General features: G+C 46.5%; 1 protein-coding gene across 1 annotated transcript in view; it reads right to left on the bottom strand.

The window, feature by feature from the left end:
- The window catches only part of ITGA11 (integrin subunit alpha 11), a 152,668-nt gene that overhangs the window by 21,116 nt on the left and 111,767 nt on the right, over positions 1–19,785 (bottom strand). The window contains exons 20-23 of the mRNA XM_084640476.1: positions 17,444–17,651; positions 7,844–7,942; positions 4,352–4,428; positions 1,459–1,548 (exon numbers count right to left, since the gene is read on the bottom strand). Of these exons, the coding sequence (XP_084496602.1) occupies positions 1,459–1,548; positions 4,352–4,428; positions 7,844–7,942; positions 17,444–17,651 (474 nt within the window). The remainder of the gene's footprint in view (positions 1–1,458; positions 1,549–4,351; positions 4,429–7,843; positions 7,943–17,443; positions 17,652–19,785) is intronic.

Genomic DNA, 19,785 nt, shown 5'->3' on the forward strand with positions numbered 1-19,785 from the left:
ACTAGTCTGGTGCAGGATTAGGCCATAGGAAGGCAGGTGTGGGGAGACCCTCCTCCAAGCATTTCCATTCGTTATCCACAGGCTTTTCACCAGGGCGTGGTAGGGGGCGACCCCAACCCCACTGGGGCTCCTTGACGCCCAAAGGCACTGCGTGGTGAGATGGTATCACAGAGAAAGCTTGCAACTGGACACTGGCGGCTCAGATGCCACGTGCAGAGTGTGCAGCCTCTGTTGTTGCACGTCCCTCTCTGCATGTGCAACCGGCAGCAGCTGCACAAACACCCGCACATCTGGGCTGGCCGGAGAGGGCAGCTGTGCGCACAGGAGCGGGTGTCCAAAGCCGCCGCCAGCTGCACATTCTGGCCTCACTCGCGGCAGCCCTTCGTTTTCTCGGCGTTGGTAGCCGTCAGCCATTCCTGCCTCCCAAGCCTGTTCTGTTACGCCGCATTATGACACCCTCACCGCAGCGCCGACAACTTGCTGAGCTGGATCCTCTCTTGCAAGATAGCTTGGCCAGGATGACCCAGGAGCCAGGCCTCGAAACCAACCTGTGTTCTTCCCTCGCCTTTCCAAGAGCAGCCACAAACCCTGCTGCTCTAACCCAGGGCAAAAATGCAGAGTGGTGCCCGCACTTGCGGATCCATCACATCTCTGTGGCATGCTCCCCTCTTTTCTTAGAGCTCAGGGAAGCCAGTCAAGGGTAGCCGTAGTCTTCCCGTTCTACAGGCTGGTAGTTGTTGTTGATGGGACTAGCCTAGGTTGACCACCTGGCCCTTATTTTCAGGGACGGTCCCTTATTTCATTGATTTGTGCTAGGGGGAACCACCCGTCCCTTATTTGAAGATGCATTGAAATGTATTAAACCTGATCACAAGTACCATTTTAAACATTCAGTGGAAGCTCCTGATAATTGCATTGTATACCTGAGGGCAGTAGAAATGTACACTTCAGAGAAAAAAGACATGATACGCTATGGGGAATGGTTTTTCCCTAAAAAGCCCTTAAAATAAGGCCTTGTCCCTTGTGTTTCATGTGGTTTCCCCTCATTCCCATCTAACACAGGTGGTCACCATGGGCTGGCCACCCCCATGCCAGATTCTCTCCCCTCAAACCTGCAGAGTGCCTCGCCCAGGACACCCCTCCCTGCTGTGGAGCTCCCCACACCCAGCACCCGGAAGCACTTTGCGGGGCAGAGGAGCTGAGGTCGTGTGGACAGAAGTGCAGAGGCAAGAAGCCTTCCCATGGAGACCCTTGACTCCAGTTTAGGGAGCTGAGTCTTAGCCCTTCCATCTCTATGGAACAATTCCAGGCAAACCATGAGCTCAGCGTCCTCCCCCCAGGCAGGGAAACACGGACCCCTGGGAGTCGTGGGTATCATGGTTGAACAAGGGCTGCAGGATTTGGGCCAGATTTGCTCAGCGACCGATTCATCAACCCCCCGCCACAATGACCACAAACCTGGTGAAAAGGAGGTCGGCTTCGTATTTCAGGTGAAAATTCAGTAGAGCAGCATTATCCTCTTTGGTACTTTCCTGTTCTTCGCTGTCACTGGAAGCCAAGCAAAGGAAAACAGCATTTAGGCCACTCCACACAGCGGGGGAAACAGCCCACCCTGGCGTGAGGATTAATTTGCTGACTCCACAGCACAGAGTCCAAATGGGATGATGGCCCCTAGCTGCTGACAAGGCCTTCTTAGGGCCCATCTCTTCACGTACGAACTGTCAGGGTTGGTAAAAAATAGAGGGAACTGCTTTGATTTTGTGCAATCAATTTTTAGGAAGGCAGGGGAATGAGATTAACAACATTCTGCAATTACTTGTGCCTATTTTGGCAGGGGACAGAGGCCCTTCACCTTGGCGCTTACACCAGGCAGGGCAGGTGGGATAGGATCATATAAAAAGGCACTTATTGTTGACATGGCATGATTCACAAACTCTGCAAAGAATTAAGCTCCGCCTAAACTCTAGAGCAGGAATACTCAGACCTCAGTGGTTCTGGAGCCAAATTAGCAATCAACATTACCCCAAAGAGCCACAGTCATGTGAATTCACTGTTTCATTTTATACTTCTCACAGCAAAATGACTAACCAAATATTATTATTTTATCAACTACAATTGGTTAACAACATAGTAAAAGCCTCCTGATGAGCGAATAATTAAATCACACGGTGTTTGCCACAAATCTGACAATTACCTAGGACAGCAATGAGAGTCAGTCAGGGCCAGTGAGATCGCGGGCACATGTATAACTATGGCAGCTGTGCTGGGAAAGTGGTACCCAAACATCTTAAAGAATAACTGTTGAACTTCTAACAAGCAGCACTCTGTGTCCAAAAAGAAACTCGTCCCCCATCACTCTTTTGTGAAAATGGTAAAGAATCACAGGACCAGATGCTTTTTTCTAACATTGAACAAGAAACTTTATTAGAATAAGGGAAATTATGTTCTCTCTCTCTCTCTTCCTCTGTTTCATTGTCAAGCTTCTGCCTAAAATTTTCTCTAGGCCTCTTCCTGCCTGGTTTCTGCTGGCATTTCAGAGTCTCAGTCCAGCATATAACCTCACAATTCCCATTCTGTTTTATTTTGCTTTGGGGTGTGATTGCCTAGAGTAGAAGACAGAATTTGCAACAGGTAAGCATCTTCTCTCATAGGAAGTAGCTGGTAGCGACTGCTAATAAGGATAGTTCTAATGTATCTAAGGATGTAACTAAATTGGTAGAAAATGATTTAGTTGAATCAGTACAACTCTATAGAATGGACGCAGTTATACTGGTATGAAGGCATCTATGGTGGGAGAGCTGGTTTATAAGTCGTGTGGTGTTAGAGGATGGGCCCTAGAGGGTAGGGGCATGATACAAGTTAGGTATGTTCCATGCAGACCTAGGTTATTTGACTGAGGTTCAGGAAACTGGGTTGCCTCTGGGGGCAACACACTCATTCAGTTGTACAGTGTCTGGCTCTAAACCTGCATTCATTGAAATCAACAGCAAAAGGCCCATTGTCTTCAGTGGGTACAGGATCAGACTCTGATTTGCACCCATGTCTACACTGCACACTCAACCCAGGCTCTGACTCAGGTTTGAGCCCAAGCCCCACTTCCATCCACACACAAATCAGTCTGACTCAGGTCAGCAAGCACATAGGACCCAGTTCCTAGCATCCTGATAGGACCCTGAGTCTTGCTGCCACTCAGGTCCAAGCCCTGTCGTTTTGCAGTGTGGACACAACTCAAGCTGCAGGATCCAGTTAGAAGGTCCAGTAGCACAGTATGGACGCGTTAGCATGGCTGTGAGACCCAGGTCCAGCAACTGTAAACCCAGATTTACAAGACAGTGTAGACACTGGTGCGTGGGTTTGGAAACACCGAGCCCAGAAGCCAGGGTCCCACAGACCCGAGTTTACAATGCAATGTAAACATATCCTTGGAAACCAGTTCCGGATGAGTCAGAATTTGCCCTCTGGTGTTTTTCTGGAAGATGCCTAGTAAATGTGTGCGGAAGTCATAGAAAAATGTTACTGGTGAACAAGCCAACAGGAGCAGATTTTCCTTAGTAACTTTTCCCAGGTCAAGGCAGTGAATTTCGGCTACACAAACCCTCCTCAGAGCACAGAGCAGCCTTGCAAAATTGTCATGTACATTTACTAGACCAGGCACAAAATCTCCTTCGCTGCCCTTTGCCATGATGATTGATACGGGAAACAACAAACAAAAACAAACCAACAAAACCCTAATCAGATTTTACTTGCCTGTCAAAATAATTTACTCATGCTGGGCAAGTGGGTGAGTAGAACTTTACAAGCATAAAGTATTTTTACGGGGAGTGTTTGTGTTTGTGAAAGTAGCTGAATGAAAAGCATTGGCAAGTGTCACTTTCTATTCATCCACACACCCGGGAATATTGCTGGCAGCTGAAGCAAACCATCTATACAGAGCGAGCGAGCGAGCGAGCGAGCGAGCCATGACTTACAAGTACAGCGCTACATATTTTCTAACAGCCAAAGGTAATTTCATTTCCATATGCTATGCCCAGGGTGCCTCTAGAGCAGAGGTTGCCAGCTTTGCTGCATGATGCTAATAGATACTGAAGATTGAAATGCAGGCTCTTGTCAACTATGAACAAAGCCGTAGAGTATCTGTGCCCTCCAAACTCCCTCCAATTAAAAATCTCAGGCTGCCATTGCATGGGGATGAAGGGGGAGAAGTGAAAACCATCGACAGTTAAGCTGCAATAGGAGGGAGAAGATGACAGGCGCTCTAAGACGAGATCTGTGCAGGCAGCATTGTATTTAGTTAGAAAATAAAGGTGATAAATATGTGTAAAGGGAACAGAGAAATAATGCGATCATTAACCTGTTGGCAGTTAGATAGATCTCCATGCTTTGAAGAAAAATAGATTTGCTGAATTCGAAATCCAGGCGAAAAGCCACCTGCGGAGATTAAAAACAGATTGAGAAAAACCACCTTAAATAAATAAAAAGTTATCCAGCTGTCGCAGACACGAGCTTCCCCTCTGCCACTGTCCTTTCCTGATAACCCTATCGCAGCAGAACATAATTTTCCAGCCAGTCACAAAGTGCGTGGGAGAAAGATCACTGATGAAATGTTACAAGAGAGGTTGGCAGGTCTCAAGCAGAGCCATATCTTTCCAGAGAAAACAGCTACTGACTTTGTGGTTTGTGTGTGTGTGTGTGTGTTTAAAATTATTACTATTATTTAGAATAGAGAACAAAAAATCCTTTTTGTTAAAGGCCTATCAGGCTCACTGTGCCATACAGTTAACTCACATCTGAGGCATTGTTTCCACCGACGGGGGACAATAAGTGCCAAAGAGATGTTCCAACAACAATAAAATGTCATTAATGGCAGATCTGAAAAAAACGTGGCAAAGACCTCAAACTGTCTGGGATCGGTGCACAGCTGATTATAATATTAGAAGTCTACTCCCGCTCCCAGGGCCAAATTTCCATTTCCAGCTTGTCTTTGTTTTCGCAGGACCAGAACTACCTGATGCCACGCAGATGCATTCTTAGCCCCTGTAGGTCATGAGGAATCGGGCTGCTCCATTTTATTTTATGGCCACGAGCACACAAGATGGCTTTATTGCAAGGTTTAAATTCTAGAGAGGTGAATGAAGCACATCCATCATTTTCGAGCTTCTGACAGGCAAAGGTTTCAGACTAATATATTGTTTTCAGTCTGGGAAAGCTTCTATCATGACCTGCTTCTTTATATTCCAACACGTCAGACTGTCACCCCATTTTCCCTCTAACATAACATACAGGGAGTTGATATATATGCTAATTCATAGAATCATATAAGATTAGGGTTGGAAGAGACCTCAGAAGGTCATCTAGTCTGATCCCCGCTCAAAGCAGGACCGATCCCCAACTAAATCATCCCAGCCAGGGCTTTGTCAAGCCGGGCCTTAAAAACCTCTAAGGATGGAGATTCCACCACCTCCCTAGGTAACCCATTCCAGTGCTTCACCACCCTCCTAGTGAAATGGTGTTTCCTAATATCCGACCTAGACCTCCCCCCCTGCAACTTGAGACGATTGCTCCTTGTTCTGTCATCTGCTACCACTGAGAACAGCTGAGCTCCATCCCTTGTGGAACCGCCCTTCAGGTAGTTGAAGGCTGCTGTCAAATCCCCCCTCACTTTTCTCTTCTGCAGACTAAATAAGCCCAGTTCCCTCGGCCTCTCCTCATAAGTCATGTGCCCCAGCCCCCTAATAATTTTCATTGTCCTCCGCTGGACGCTCTCCAATTTGTCTATATCCCTTCTGTAGTGGAGGGCCCAAAACTGGACACAAGACTCCAGATGTGGCCTCACCAGTGTGGAACAGAGGGGAATAATCACTTCCCTCGATCTGCTGGCAGGGGTCCTACTAATGCAGCCCAATATGCCATTAGCCTTCTTGGCAACAAGGGCACACTGTTGACTCATATCCAGCTTCTCATCCACTGTAATCCCCAGGTCCTTTTCTGAAGAACTGCTGCTTAGCCAGTCGTCCCCCAGCCTGTAGCGGTGCATGGGATTCTTCTGTCCTAAGTGCTGGACTCTGCACTTGTCCTTGTTGAACCTCATCAGATTTCTTTTAGCCCAATCCTCCAATTTGTCTAGGTCATTCTGGACCCTCTCCCTACCCTCCAGTGCATCTACCACTTCTCCCAGCTTAGTGTCATCCCATCATCCAGATCATTCGTTCTATTTTGTAAGATAACTTAGCAGTTTGTTCCTTGTTTAGCAGAAGAGAAAAATATTCATATTGGTAAAATGTGCCACAAACACTGGAGATGTGAAATTTGGCTGCAGATGCAAAATCATATCCACAATCTTCCTTCAGCTCATTCTGAGAATTGCAACATTTAAATTGGGATTTCATTTTGGCTTTTGAAAACCTCCAAGTCCAGGGATACTCAGTTGTCAGAATGGAACTTGTGGTAAAATCACAGGACTGGAGATCTGGGTTTACTTCCTGAATCTGCTGCAGGTTTGCTATGTGACCTTGGGTAAATTACTTAATCTCTCTGTGCCTCAGTTCCCCATCCAGGGTGTCAGAACAGGGAGAGCCAGGGGGCCATGCCCCCCTGCACACTTTTTACCATCGGTAAAGGCAAGCGACGGGGGGAAGGGGCGGAGAGGAGCGAGTGGGGGGAGGGGCTTAGTGGGGGGAGAGGCAACTCGAGAACAGGGCCTCGGGGGAAGAGGCAGGGTGGGGGCAGGGTCTCAAGGGAATGAACAGCAGGAGGGTGGGGGCTCTGGGAGAAGGGGTGGTACAGGGGCAATGGAGGGAGGCACCTGGCCTCCCCCACTTTTAGGGACCTTCTGCCACTCCTGTCCTCATTTGTCATATAGGGATAACAATACCTCCTTTCTCCCACCCTGTGTCTTGTCAACTTTGACTGTAAGATCTTCAGTGCAAGGATTCCCTCATTGCAGGTATGTGCAGAGCTTAGCTCTGATCTCAGTTGGACCCTTTTAGTGCTAGTGTTATTTGAATAATAACAAGTGAGGTGTGTCTTTGAGCCCATATATAATGAACTGGCTTTTAACTAAATATGTTAACGCTCATTAAAATGTTTGATCCGTGTTTCTAAAATATTAGCTGATCTAGAACTAAAATGAATTGATAGGGTTAAAAAGAATGATACCGAAGAGTTTATCTGAAATTGCTCCCAGTGAAAACACCCTTAACCATGACCTTTAACCATGAAATTGCTCCCAGTGAAAACACCCTTAACCACGACACGCTCTTCACCAAACTAATACTAGTGAGGTTTCCTTCATTCTGTCTCTCTCTCTTCTTTGTTTTTGCACAAATTCATGTGAACATCTCCAGTATGATGAATGGGGGGCAGAGGGTCCGGTTGAAATGAAAGAGAGAAGAATTTAGGTTGCTCTACCTAACCAGTTAAAGGTGACTCATTTTGTAAGGCAGGAACTCTGGTGAGAAGTTACCAGCTGCAGATCGGAAAGCCAACATTAAACTGTGCCAAAGGATTAAAGTCAAATTCTTTGTCTCCATGTGACTGGTTTTAATTTGGCTGCCTGAAGATCTGCTAGGATTCAATGCAACTTTTATGCTGCTGAAACCTCTCAGCTGACCTATTGTCCCCTAACACTGGCGGCATTCTGAAATAGAAAAGAAAGCAAATACTAGCCTTTGAATAATTTTGCTCATCATTCCTAAATGCCGCCATGCCCCCTGCCCACTTTGTGGCACCACCCGGGTTCTGCTGCCAGCAGCCTTTCTGCGGCCACAGAGGAGGGGTCGGAGTGCCCCCTGGGCAGGATATTTCATTTGGACTTGCCAGGTCGAATAACAGAAACTATCTTTACCTTTGCTTTGGCTCGGAAGAAGGGGTAGCTAACATTGCACACCTTCTTGTTGGGGCGCTTTTCTTCATTCATGCATTCAATATTGACGTCTGTATCATCCTGAAATGGAATACAACTGGTTACCAGAAACACCAGAGATACCCACAGCACATTTCTCGTAGCCAACACGCTCCTTGCGGCTGTGTACCCGGATTGGAAGACATCCGAACTGAGGCTCTAAAAACAGGGAAACCACAGTTGTTGAAGGCCAGACATTCTTCCAGTGCAGTTGTGTTAAACTATTATCACATTCACAGAGCAGGCTGCTCTAAAAGCCCATTTCAAATTTCTTGCTTTAAATCCTACTCTGGGATTTTAGATACAGAGATGAGTGAAAAAGACCAAATAAAACAGATTATTCTAGGACCAATAATCACAAATAAGAATAGATTTTCTATGATCAAATGTGCTAGAGAAATAACAAGAAATAGCCCAACTTACTTTATTATATGGTGACCATGTTAGTGATAATTGACCGACTTAGAATGTACACTCTTTTGGGGCATCTTTGTGTTCTGTTTGTATAGCCCCTGCCACAGGGAGGTCCTGCTCCCTGACTGGGGCAGCTAGGTGCTATCTTAATACAAATAGTAAATAATCATCACAAGTCAGGGCAATTGCACCTGTATTCCCCTTCTGTGGTCAACTCTCTTGAGTGGAGACAAGGGTCCCACCCGACCAGGGTATTTCCAGGCTGTGCAGTCCCCTGACTATACTGTGGCATTCCCAGCAGAAGGCAGCCTGCCTAAGCAGGCCTGCTTCTCTTCTCTCTTCAGAGGCAGTAGACAGTGCAATGGCCCAGTTAGACGTTATCACACAGCTCTTTCTAAGCAAGCCCTTTTAGTGTTAAGGTAAAACCATTACAGAGAAAACACATTAAAAACAATACAAGAACCTACCCGCATGCTAAAAAGCTTCCTGGAGATCAGCCCCTAACTCCAACCAGGGCTCTGGCTGGTGATTAGGCCTCCAACACCTACCCAGGAGCGTTTCCTGTGGTCACCAGTTCAGAACAGCTTTTGCTTGGAACTAGCTCCCCCATGAGTGACTGAGTCCCTCCTTTAGCGAGCTTGGGTCTTTGAAGAGACTGTGACTAGGTAATGAGCCACACAATGGGTTTCTCTTCAAGGTGCAGCTTCCAAAGGATGGCCCTGAAGTGAGACATTTGTATTGCCCTCATCCCAAGTATTTCCTGGGAACCTTGCTCAGCTAAAAGTTCAGACTGTCTGCTCCATTGTTTTCAAGAGTCCTTGGAAGCACATGACACTTCCCAGTGTTTACCTAAGTCCTGTCTCCTCCTTAAAAGATGCTACATACCAGCCCAACATTTGCATTTTAAAGCCATGACCTCTGAAGACACTTTAACTTAGTTCAATATGGCTTGTCCAGGAGATTGCATGATCTCTGTCCCAATAATGAATCAGACAATGGAATAATAAGATAATACAACAAATAAAATAAACTTGCTATATTTAATGATACTGTCAGCAAGGGAATGCTCCTTCAAAAACATGACCTACAGTAATGCTCCAAATAATACAGCTTGTAACAGTGATGCTGCAGTATAGGGAGGAAAGATGTCATTCTAGCTAAGGCACTGGATTGGGACTCCGGAGCTCTGAGTCCAGTGCCTGGTTCTGCCACAAATTCCCTGTGTGACCTGGAGCATTGCCTTGGTTCCCGTTCCCTATCTGTCAAGTGGCACTGCTTACACTCTCTCCCATCCTTTGTCTATTTGGCCTCTCAGCTCCCTGGGGCAAAGACTGGCTTTTACTGTGTGTTTGTACAGCATCGAGTACAATCCCGGAGTTCGGCTGGAAACTCAAGGAGCTACTTATTACTCTAGTTGATTTGTCTTTGTCATGAACAGTAGCAAGGAGCACATTAGTGGAGCTGAGCTTTCGTAACTGGGAACAATGTTTTCTCTAAGCGCTGCTGCATTGCGCTTACTCTGTTACCTCATATAACAGTTTTCCTTGGTTAATTTGGAGTAATGTATCAGAAAACACACAGCGGACCCTTACATTTTTCTGATTTTGTGGGCAACATGTCCCGTAATTTTCCATTGGCACAACTTTTAAACCACCAAATGGGAGCTATTTGATACCCGGAATGGTTATGAAGTCATTTAGTGGATGAATGAATTCGCAGCAAGATCAGCAGATTTCCCATGAAGCAGGATTTGGAGGTCTCTCTCAGGAATTGCTCGGAGCGCACACTGGAGGGCTTACACATGGTGTCATCCACTCTGAGACTGTTACTATGCTCCCAGCCAGAATGATGGCTCAAAGCTCTCCAGTGCCTAGACACAATGCTGAAATGACAGCTGAATGATCGCTTGGCTCAGGTTTCTTAGAGGTGATAGTGACTGGAGAGGTGGGGGAAGGGCAGGGCATGCTAAGCTGTTTGAGAACCAGTGATAAAAAGATACAGGCCTTTCATGTAAGCAAAATCAGTCGAAAAGGGGAGTAAGAAGGGAGCCAAAGGGCGGGGCTTGGGGAGCGTGAGGATGAGTGCGAGAAGACCATTAGATAGATGGAGGGTGATGAATGGGGAAATATCTGGGTTATCTGTCACGTATCCTGGCGCATGCCTGTGTGTGCGTGTTTATGGTGGCTGTGAAGTTGGGTCAAAAGGGCTTGTTAAAGAAACCAAGTAGGAAAGGTAAACCTATGGCCATGGTAAGGAGTGAGTCCCTCCTTTCTCCAGTCTGGGCCTTTGGAGGGACCAGGAAGCGGAGGGTAGTTAGATGTTTGAAACACGTACAAGAAATGCATCCCCAAAGATGTAAATGAACTGCTGCCCTCACCCAAAGCAGAACGTTGGGAGGAGATCTGGGGCTCAGTTCCATCACTCTGTGGAGTTCCCTCTGCAGAGAGAGGGCTCAAAGGGAACAGAAGCCTTTCCAGGACCAGGGGCCTAGAAAAGGAAGAGGGGTTGGGTGAGAGGGCAGTGAAGAGCTGAGGCTGACTGAGGGGAGCGTGGCATTCCCAGCTTGGGGAGACACACGTGCGCTAGCTTTGATCAGTGCAAAGCGTAGCTGCAGGGGCGCAAAGGGTAGGAGAGGCTGGCCACCCGCAGTACGTTCCTGGCTGAGACACTAGGCACATCCAGGGCAGCTAGCCCCTCTTGGATCCTGCCACTCATGCTGCTGCAACTCTCCATGTAGCGCGCTTGCTCGATCCCAGCTAATGCGCGCACGTCACCTCCAGCTGGGAACTGCGGCCCCAGCTCGAAGGGCAGACATGCCCTGAAGCTACGTCTGCACGGTGACTGGGCCTGTCATCTGCAGCCCATGTAGACATACCCACGCTAGTTTTAATCTAGCCAGCTCGCTAAAAACAGCAAGGAGGAGTGCAGGGTTGGACCGTGCCGAAGAGCCGGCTGTGGGGTTCCCTGGAGCTGGGGTTCTCAACAGTGCTACTGAAAACGGACGGGTCCACCTGCCAAAAGTGGCCTGGAGTTCAGGTGGGTCTCCTTTCTGTTGGGGGGGAGGGGCGGGAGCTTGACACCCATTTCTCTCATCTTCCTGTCAGGAGGCTGTGTTGAGTATTGTCACAATGGACCCTGACAGCCGTCAGGCCAAGTCCTGCCTTTCCACATGTGCACAGCCCTCGCTGGCCTCAGTCTGTGGGACAAGCATGCACCAAGGGGGGCTCAGGCCCTGACTGCTCAAAGACCACCTGTATTAGGAAGATATAACAGATCAGTGGGAGGCGCTGGGAGTGACAGGACATCCTGCTTAGGGCTCTCAGGGGAGGAGAACGTGCCCCAGAAAACACAAGCCCCGTGGAGTTCACTTCTGAACCTATATCAGCAGCAACTGCAGTGGCTAGAGATGCAACTCGAGTGGCTAGAGTTCTGTAATAAAAGGCGAAGATCTTCCATTCATCAAGAGGAGGCCTGAAGATGCGAGTGGAAAAGCTGCTTCTCTCTCAACACACACACATGCAGGATGACAAAGTGGGTGATGTGGTTATGAAGTTTATAAATCAGAGGTCTTTTTTTGTGTGTGTCATTCCCAGACTCTGACTGTTTCGTTGAGCAAAGCTGGTTTTCAACAGAGCCCTGTATGTCCCAAATACTCGAAACACATGCGCTGCCTTCAAGCTTCCAGTCAGCATAGCGTTTGCAAAGCAGTATTAGAGTGGCATCGACTGGCCCAGCTGTAAGTCATGGCTCTGTTTCCATTGTAAGCCCATATTTTCAGGGGAGCTATAACTCAGCAGTAAAAATTCATCACTGACTGAAACTTGGCCACCAGCATGCTCAGCTTGGGAGAATATATTTTTTAAAGTGGTAGGCGTGCAAAAGCAAAGGCGGAACCAAATTCCTCAGCATCTGAGTGCGCTCAGACACTTACAAATAAAAAAATCGTTTTGTATTCTAACAATGAAAGATTTAACATCCTTAGAAGCTTAAAAGCTAAAAGCATTGACAAACTTATTACAGACATAGAATCGCTAGGCTGGATCTGACATGGGGTCCGTTTTATCCCACACCCTAGGCCAGTACCAGAGGCTTCAGGGAAAAGTGCAGGATTCCCTGTGACGCACTATCATGGAATAGAACAGAGTAGGAGCAGCTTCTTCCTGATCCCAGGCAGTTAGTAAGTGGTTCTGCCCTGGAGCATGGAGGTTTATATCCCACATTACATTTTCATCTTCTTTGATGTAATCGTGGAACTTCTTCATATCAACATATATAGCCATTTCTTTTGCTGCTGGTCTCAGTCATAACTAGTGAAAATGGAAAAGTTTTCACTAAAATCTAAGGTTTCAGAGTAGCAGCCATCTTAGTCTGTATCTGCAAAAAGAAAAGGAGGACTTGTAGCACCTTACAGATGAACCAATTTATTTGAGCATAAGCTTTCATGAGCTACAGCTCACCTCATCGGATGCATTCAGTGGAAAATACAGTGAGGAGATTTATATACACAGAGAACATGAAACAATGGGTGTTACCATACACACTGTAACCAGAGTGATGAGGTAAGGTGAGCTATTACCAGCAGGAGTGTGTGTGGGGGGGAACCTTTTGTAGTGATAATCAAGGTGGGCCATTTCCAGCAGTTGACAAGAATGTCTGAGAAAAAGCGGGGGGTGGGGGGGGGAGGAGAAGGGGAAATAAACATGGGGAAATAGTTTTAATTTGTGTAATGACCCATCCACTCCCAGTCTTTATTCAAGCCTAAATTAATTGTATCCAGATTGCAAATTAATTCCAATAAAGCAGTCTCTCGTTGGAGTCTGTTTCTGAAGTTTTTTTGTTGAAGAATTGCCACTTTTAGGTCTGTCATCGAGTGACCAACGAGATTGAAGTGTTCTCCAACTGGTTTTTGAATGTTATAATTCTTGACGTCTGATTTGTGTCCATTGATTCTTTTACGTAGAGACTGTCCAGTTTGACCAATGTACATGGCAGAGGGGCATTGCTGGCACATGATGGCATATATCACATTGGTGGATGTGCAGGTGAACGAGCCTCTGATAGTGTGGCTGATGTTATTAGGCCCTATGATGGTGTCCCCTGAATAGATATGTGGACACAGTTGGCAATGGGCTTTGTTGCAAGGATAGGTTCCTGGGTTAGTGGTTCTGTTGTGTGGTGTGTGGTTGCTGGTGAGTATTTGCTTCAGGTTGGGGGGCTGTCTGTAAGCAAGGACTGGCCTGTCTCCCAAGATCTGTGAGAGTGATGGGTCATCCTTCAGGATAGGTTGTAGATCCTTGATGATGCATTGGAGAGGTTTTAGTTGGGGGCTGAAGGTGATGGCTAGTGGTGTTCTGTTATTTTCTATGTTGGGCCTGTCCTGTAGTAGGTAACTTCTGGGTACTCTTCTGGCTCTGTCAATCTGTTTCTTCACTTCCGCAGGTGGGTATTGTAGTTGTAAGAATGCTTGATAGAGATCTTGTAGGTGTTTGTCTCTGTCTGAGGGGTTGGAGCAAATGCGGTTGTATCGTAGAACTTGGCTGTAGACGATGGATCGTGTGGTGTGGTCAGGGTGAAAGCTGGAGGCATGTAGGTAGGAATAGCGGTCAGTAGGTTTCCGGTATAGGGTGGTGTTTATGTGACCATCGTTTATTAGCACTGTAGTGTCCAGGAAGTAGATCTCTTGTGTGGACTGGACCAGGCTGAGGTTGATGGTGGGATGGAAATTGTTGAAATCATGGTGGAATTCTTCAAGGGCTTCTTTTCCATGGGTCCAGATGATGAAGATGTCATCAATGTAGTGCGAGTAGGGGCATTAGGGGACGAGAGCTGAGGAAGGGTTTTTCTAAGTCAGCCATAAAAATGTTGGCATACTGTGGGCCATGTGGGTACCCGTAGCAGTGCCGCTGATCTGAAGGTATATATTGTCCCCAAATGTGGAATAGTTATGGGTGAGGACAAAGTCACAAAGTTCAGCCACCAGGTTAGCCGTGACATTATCGGGGATACTGTTCCTGACGGCTTGTAGTCCATCTTTGTGTGGAATGTTGGTGTAGAGGGCTTCTACATCCATAGTGGCCAGGATGGTGTTATCAGGAAGATCACCAGCGGATTGTAGTTTCCTCAGGAAGTCAGTGGTGTCTCGAAGGTAGCTGGGAGTGCTGGTAGCGTAGGGCCTGAGGAGGGAGTCTACATAGCCAGACAATCCTGCTATCAGGGTGCCAATGCCTGAGATGATGGGGCGTCCAGGATTTCCAGGTTTATGAATCTTGGGTAGCAGATAGAATATCCCAGGTCGGGGTTCCAGGCGTGTGTCTGTGTGGATTTGTTCTTGTGCTTTTTCAGGAAGTTTCTTGAGCAAATGCTGTAGTTTCTTTTGGTAACCCTCAGTGGGATCAGAGGGTAATGGCTTGTAGAAAGTGGTGTTGGAAAGCTGCCTAGCAGCGTCTTGTTCATATTCCGACCTATTCATGATGACGACAGCACCTCCTTTGTCAGCCTTTTTGATTATGATGTCAGAGTTGTTTCTGAGGCTGTGGATGGCATTGTGTTCTGCACGGCTGAGGTTATAGGGCTTCATTAGCTCTCAAAAATGATTTGGTTCTGGGCTGAGTTTGAGATCATCTGGTTATATCCGCTTAGGCCCTTGACAGCTCTCCTGGTTTTATTGTCATGTTAGATTCCAATCCCGAGATCTCCACAGAAATAAGATCTGCATCTATTTTTCCCATGTATGTTTAGCCTTGATAAGTAAAGAGACACAGTGTTTTCCCTGTTATAATGCATACTTAACCAGCTATGTCTCAGGAGTTAGAGTGAGAACTGTGTGAAAGAATACCAGGTTCACTGTGCACCCGACTCTGAGGATGACGTGTAGGCCAGGATCTGGGATATGTGTGTAAAGGCTGAACATCAGGAAGCATGGAGCACCAGACAGCTGCACTGCCAAGACATTAAGAAGGAGAAAATGTCTTGCAGATGAGTAATGCAATGCTCTTGGATTAATCCCATCTTTCTTCGCTACAGCGAAGCATCCCAGAGCCACTGGGAGGGTTTGGAAGATCATCTGACTACTTCTTCACTCTCCTTCTCCTGACCTTTCTCCTCTTAGAAAGTGAGGAAAGGAAGAAGGAAATCTGAGGGAGTGATTAAGAGGAAATGTGGTCGTGGGGTTAAGGCACAGAACTGGGAGTCTGGGACTCTCAATTCTATTCTTGGCTCAGCCACAGAGAACAGGGAAATTTAGGCCAGTTAATTTAAACCCCTGAGTTTTTAGAACAGCTTTCAGTTCTGCAAGGAGAAATCAAGTACTAAGAATCTTATCTAGAGATCTTCATCAGGAGATCCCCCGGTGCTTTAAAAAGGAGGTGTAATGCCTAGGGGTCCGGTGGATCGAAGGGCAGACCTGATCAGTGGTGGGAGTCCACACAAAGGTCTGGTAGCCAGGAGATCTAATCCAAGAGGAAGGTATAAGGGGTTGGCTGGTGGGGTGAGGCAGCAAGTCAGGAGGAGGTGGGGCGGCAAGGCAGGGTCAGGCGGGTCCGTGAAGCTAGCAGCAGGCAATGGCTTGTTTTGCTCAGACATGGCCAGAAAGAAAGCAGGAAGTTTATATCGGGTCACCAGCCAATCAGGGTCAAGACCATGTGGCCAATCAGGAAACAGGCCGTGGAGCACTGGTAGCCGGCCCACTCACATCTGTGAGTTCCCTGGTAGTCTGACCTAGTGGAAAGGTATGATGGCCAAGGCTGCTTGCTGAGAATCCAGTGGGCCTGGGTTTGGAACCAGCGTCCCGACAGGAGGTCAGTATCATTATCCCATTTTACAGATGGGGAAAGTGAGGCACAGAGATGGGAACTGAAGAGCCAGGAATAGAAACCAGGTCTCCTGACTCCCAGTCCAGTCCAGTGCCCCATCCATTAGGCCATGCTGTCTAAATAGAGGCCAGCCTGAGGTCCATGTTTGTCCTTGAGGGTACACGTTTGTCCCATGGAAAGCCTGTTACGAAGTGTGATTAAAGTGCTGCATTAGGCTTGTGCTGAGCCCTCTGTATATGCTGGAATTTCACTCCTGGTGTTTAATTTCCTTGTCTACAAAATGGGGATAATTGGTTGAAACAATAATTAAATCCTCTGTAACCATGAGTAATATGAATTATAAAAATAACTAGATGAATGTGACATGATGGGAACAAACCACCATGGCTTCTGTAAGGGAAAATCATGCCTCTAATCTCCTAGAATCTCTGAGCATGTCAAAAAGGTGGAGAAAGGAGAAATAATTAATATGATTTATATGAACTTTCCAAAAAGCTTTTGACAAAGTCCATCATGAGAGGTTATTAAACTAAGTCATCATGGGTGAGAAGTCACATTCTGTGATGGATTAGACAATGGCTAAGAGAAAGCAAATAGGAATAAATGATACACTTTCACCATGGCAGCGGAGGGGCGGGTGTCCCAAGGTTCTGCACAAGGACCGGGGTACTGTAAGATATTCCTTAATGATCTGGAAAAGCGGGTGAACAGCAAGATGGCAATATCTGCAGATGGTGTGGAATCTTGCTGGTTACTCAAGACTAGAGTAGGCTTCAAAAAATGTTAAGGGGACACGGCAAAAGGGCAGATGAAATTCAATGCTGACACACGCAAGAGAATGCTCACTGGAGAGAATAATAAGGGGCAGCGTTCCCCATAAATTGCCTTTTTTGGAGTTTCTTGCATCTTCCACTGAAGTATCTGGTGTTGGCAACTGTCAGGGATGGGATCCTGGGCAAGATGGACTTTGGGTCTGATCCAGTCTGGCAATCCCACCTCACTGGAGCAGAGGAGTTATTAGGCTAAATTAATCTGTGTACAGTGAGTGTGGAAGGGGCTATGGAAATGCAACAGAATAGTGTTGAGCCACTGCATTGAATAACACACACTACTTTGGAAATACCTCCCCCTTACAATCTAATGACTCCTCTTTCTGTGGCCCAATTTAATTTCCACTAAAGTCAATGACAAAACCCTCATTAGCTTCACTGGTGCAGGCCCAGGCCCACTGATGGCCATTTCTTTTTCTTTTTTTTACTGGCAATGACTTGCTCCCAACACAAGTGCCAACCGGAGAAGACTCTAAAGGTGTTCTTACCTTCTGAATCAAGCTAGCAAACTGCAGATTTCTTGAGAAGGAAATGTTGAGGACGGTGCTATATGCATTTTCGCCTTTGTTCTCCAGCGTAGCTTCTACAGCCACCCTCCTCCTCGTGCTCTCTATGATAAAAACGGAGGTATCAAAAGATAGTGTGTAGGCGGTGCAATCCGATGGTGACTTTCTCAGTACTCTTCTGCAATACTCCCTGCAAGAAAAGCACAGCATTAAACCAGCGGCCAGGTTGGCACTGTGATCAGAGGACTTCATCTGTGAAAGCTTTGGAGAACACATAGCACATAAGATCTTATATAATCAGGGGCTCCTTATACACCCAAGAGCTTATCTGCGGACATAGGAGGCAGTTCACACGATTAGTTTGCATCGACACACAGGAAGTTAAGCTCTGAGCTGCTCCAGTTAGGTAAATGAAGGTGTATCTTTTCTACTGCATTTAAGCTGGTTAAATAAACATAGTGATCAGTTTGTACATAAGCACGCTGGAGATGCTGTCTTTGCGTCCAGCTATTAGAATGAATGTGAGACGCTCTGGACAACAGCTGTATGTGCTTAATGTATTAGACACGAATAGTATGGGCTAAGTTTTCAGATGCCTTTAAACCAGCCCCTAAAAATGTGTGCAAATGTTAGCATGTCAGCAAAACTGTAGGCACGCTTGCATTTGGCCATGAACGTTGATACTCAGCTACCAACCTGGGTACACAAATGCATATCGGTTCAACCAAAATAGGGGTTTTTGTATGTACTGCTGCACGCATAACCGTTTTGCAGGTGGAAGAAATCAGAGGCCCTGTTTGAAAATCAGGGCTGACAGGCTTGCAAGCATATTTCATGTAGATGAACAAGTTGTGCATCACTGCATTTGGAGGATTAATGAAGTCTCCTTTACAGGGCGGTAGATTGCTACATGCCAGATGCCTTAGGGAGGAAAAGAATGAGTTCCAAATTGGAGAGTCCAGTATAGTGGGGACAGGGAACATCCCCTGCCACTGGAGGGGAAGTAGCTCGTTTGTTCCTACCACAGTGCCCCTTGTGGCAGAGCAAGGGATAGCAATAGTGGGCTTTCAAGAGGGGTCTTCTCCAGATCTCCTTGGCTTCACAGTGTCTTCTGTTGAGGACCATTGGTGAGAAGAAATACTGTATAGGAAATGCACGTGCACACTAATGAAATAGAAACATGATTGAGTTGCTATTCTTTCTTCAAAGCTTAGAAGGTTTTTTTATCTTGCCAGAGCTGAGCTGAATGTCAGTAAATAATGCATCCCAGCTCTGTTTATTAGTCTCTCTGTGAACTGGGCAGTGCCCTTCCATTTCATAAATCCTTTACAACTGCCTGAAGTGCTGCCATAAATCCAATCTCTCTCCTTATCACCATGGTAAGAAGAAAAAGAAATACTCATTCATGGCTGGGAATGCTAGTGCAAGTAAATCTTTGCCCAGTGCGCCTGTCATACCATAGGCTACTCTGGAAGAAAAGGAATCACATGGTTCTAAATAGAGTAGCTATGAACTCTCTTTTGCGGTGGCTATTGAATAACACTGTCTAACTGTCCTGGTGTGACATAATGGGGTGCAATCCAGAGGAGTGAGGGTTCTTTGTCACCCCTGCCCTGCAACCTTGGGAGCCTTACAATGCCTTGCTGCAATAGCTCCCATCTGGGGCACTTACAAACAGCCTTCCAGCATGCGAGCCACACCCTGAGTGTCTGTGTGTAACTGCAGCCTGCCAGCCACATGCGGGTACACGCCGGCTTTTACCAGCCTGGGTTACTTCTGCAGGGTGCCCCCAACACACTCCCAGTCCTGGATTCCCTCCCCCCAAAATGTATGTCTTGTACTGCCCAGCCCTCTCCTGGACAGTCCAAATATATTAAGTCCATTATTCTTTTAAGGGAATAATATACACCTGCTCATTAACTTAAAGAGAGTTACTCAGACACTTTAACTTAAACAGACTGGATTAGACAAAACAATAAAGGAAGTTTATTAACTATAAAGAGATAGTTTTTAAGTGAGAACAAACAATGAGGCATTAGAATCAGAAATGGTTATAAGAAAAATAAAGATAAAACACTTTCTAGTGCCTAACTTAACAAACTATATTAAAGCAAAGTTTCTCACCTCATGCTTTCAACAGCATTATGGACCAAACTCTTCAAAACTAATGGCTGTTTCTTTTCCCTTCTCAGGTACAAAGACTGAGGAGGGCAAGGAAAAGAGGAAGGGGGTCTTTTGGGGTGTTTGCCACTCCTTTTTATAGTTTCCTTCCCCCTTTTGAGAAACATTTCCAGCTGAGAACCAGGAGACAAAGAGTCTGTGTG

Source organism: Lepidochelys olivacea (assembly GCF_965140295.1).
Source record: "Lepidochelys olivacea isolate rLepOli2 genome assembly, chromosome: 10".
NCBI lineage: Eukaryota > Metazoa > Chordata > Testudines > Cheloniidae > Lepidochelys > Lepidochelys olivacea.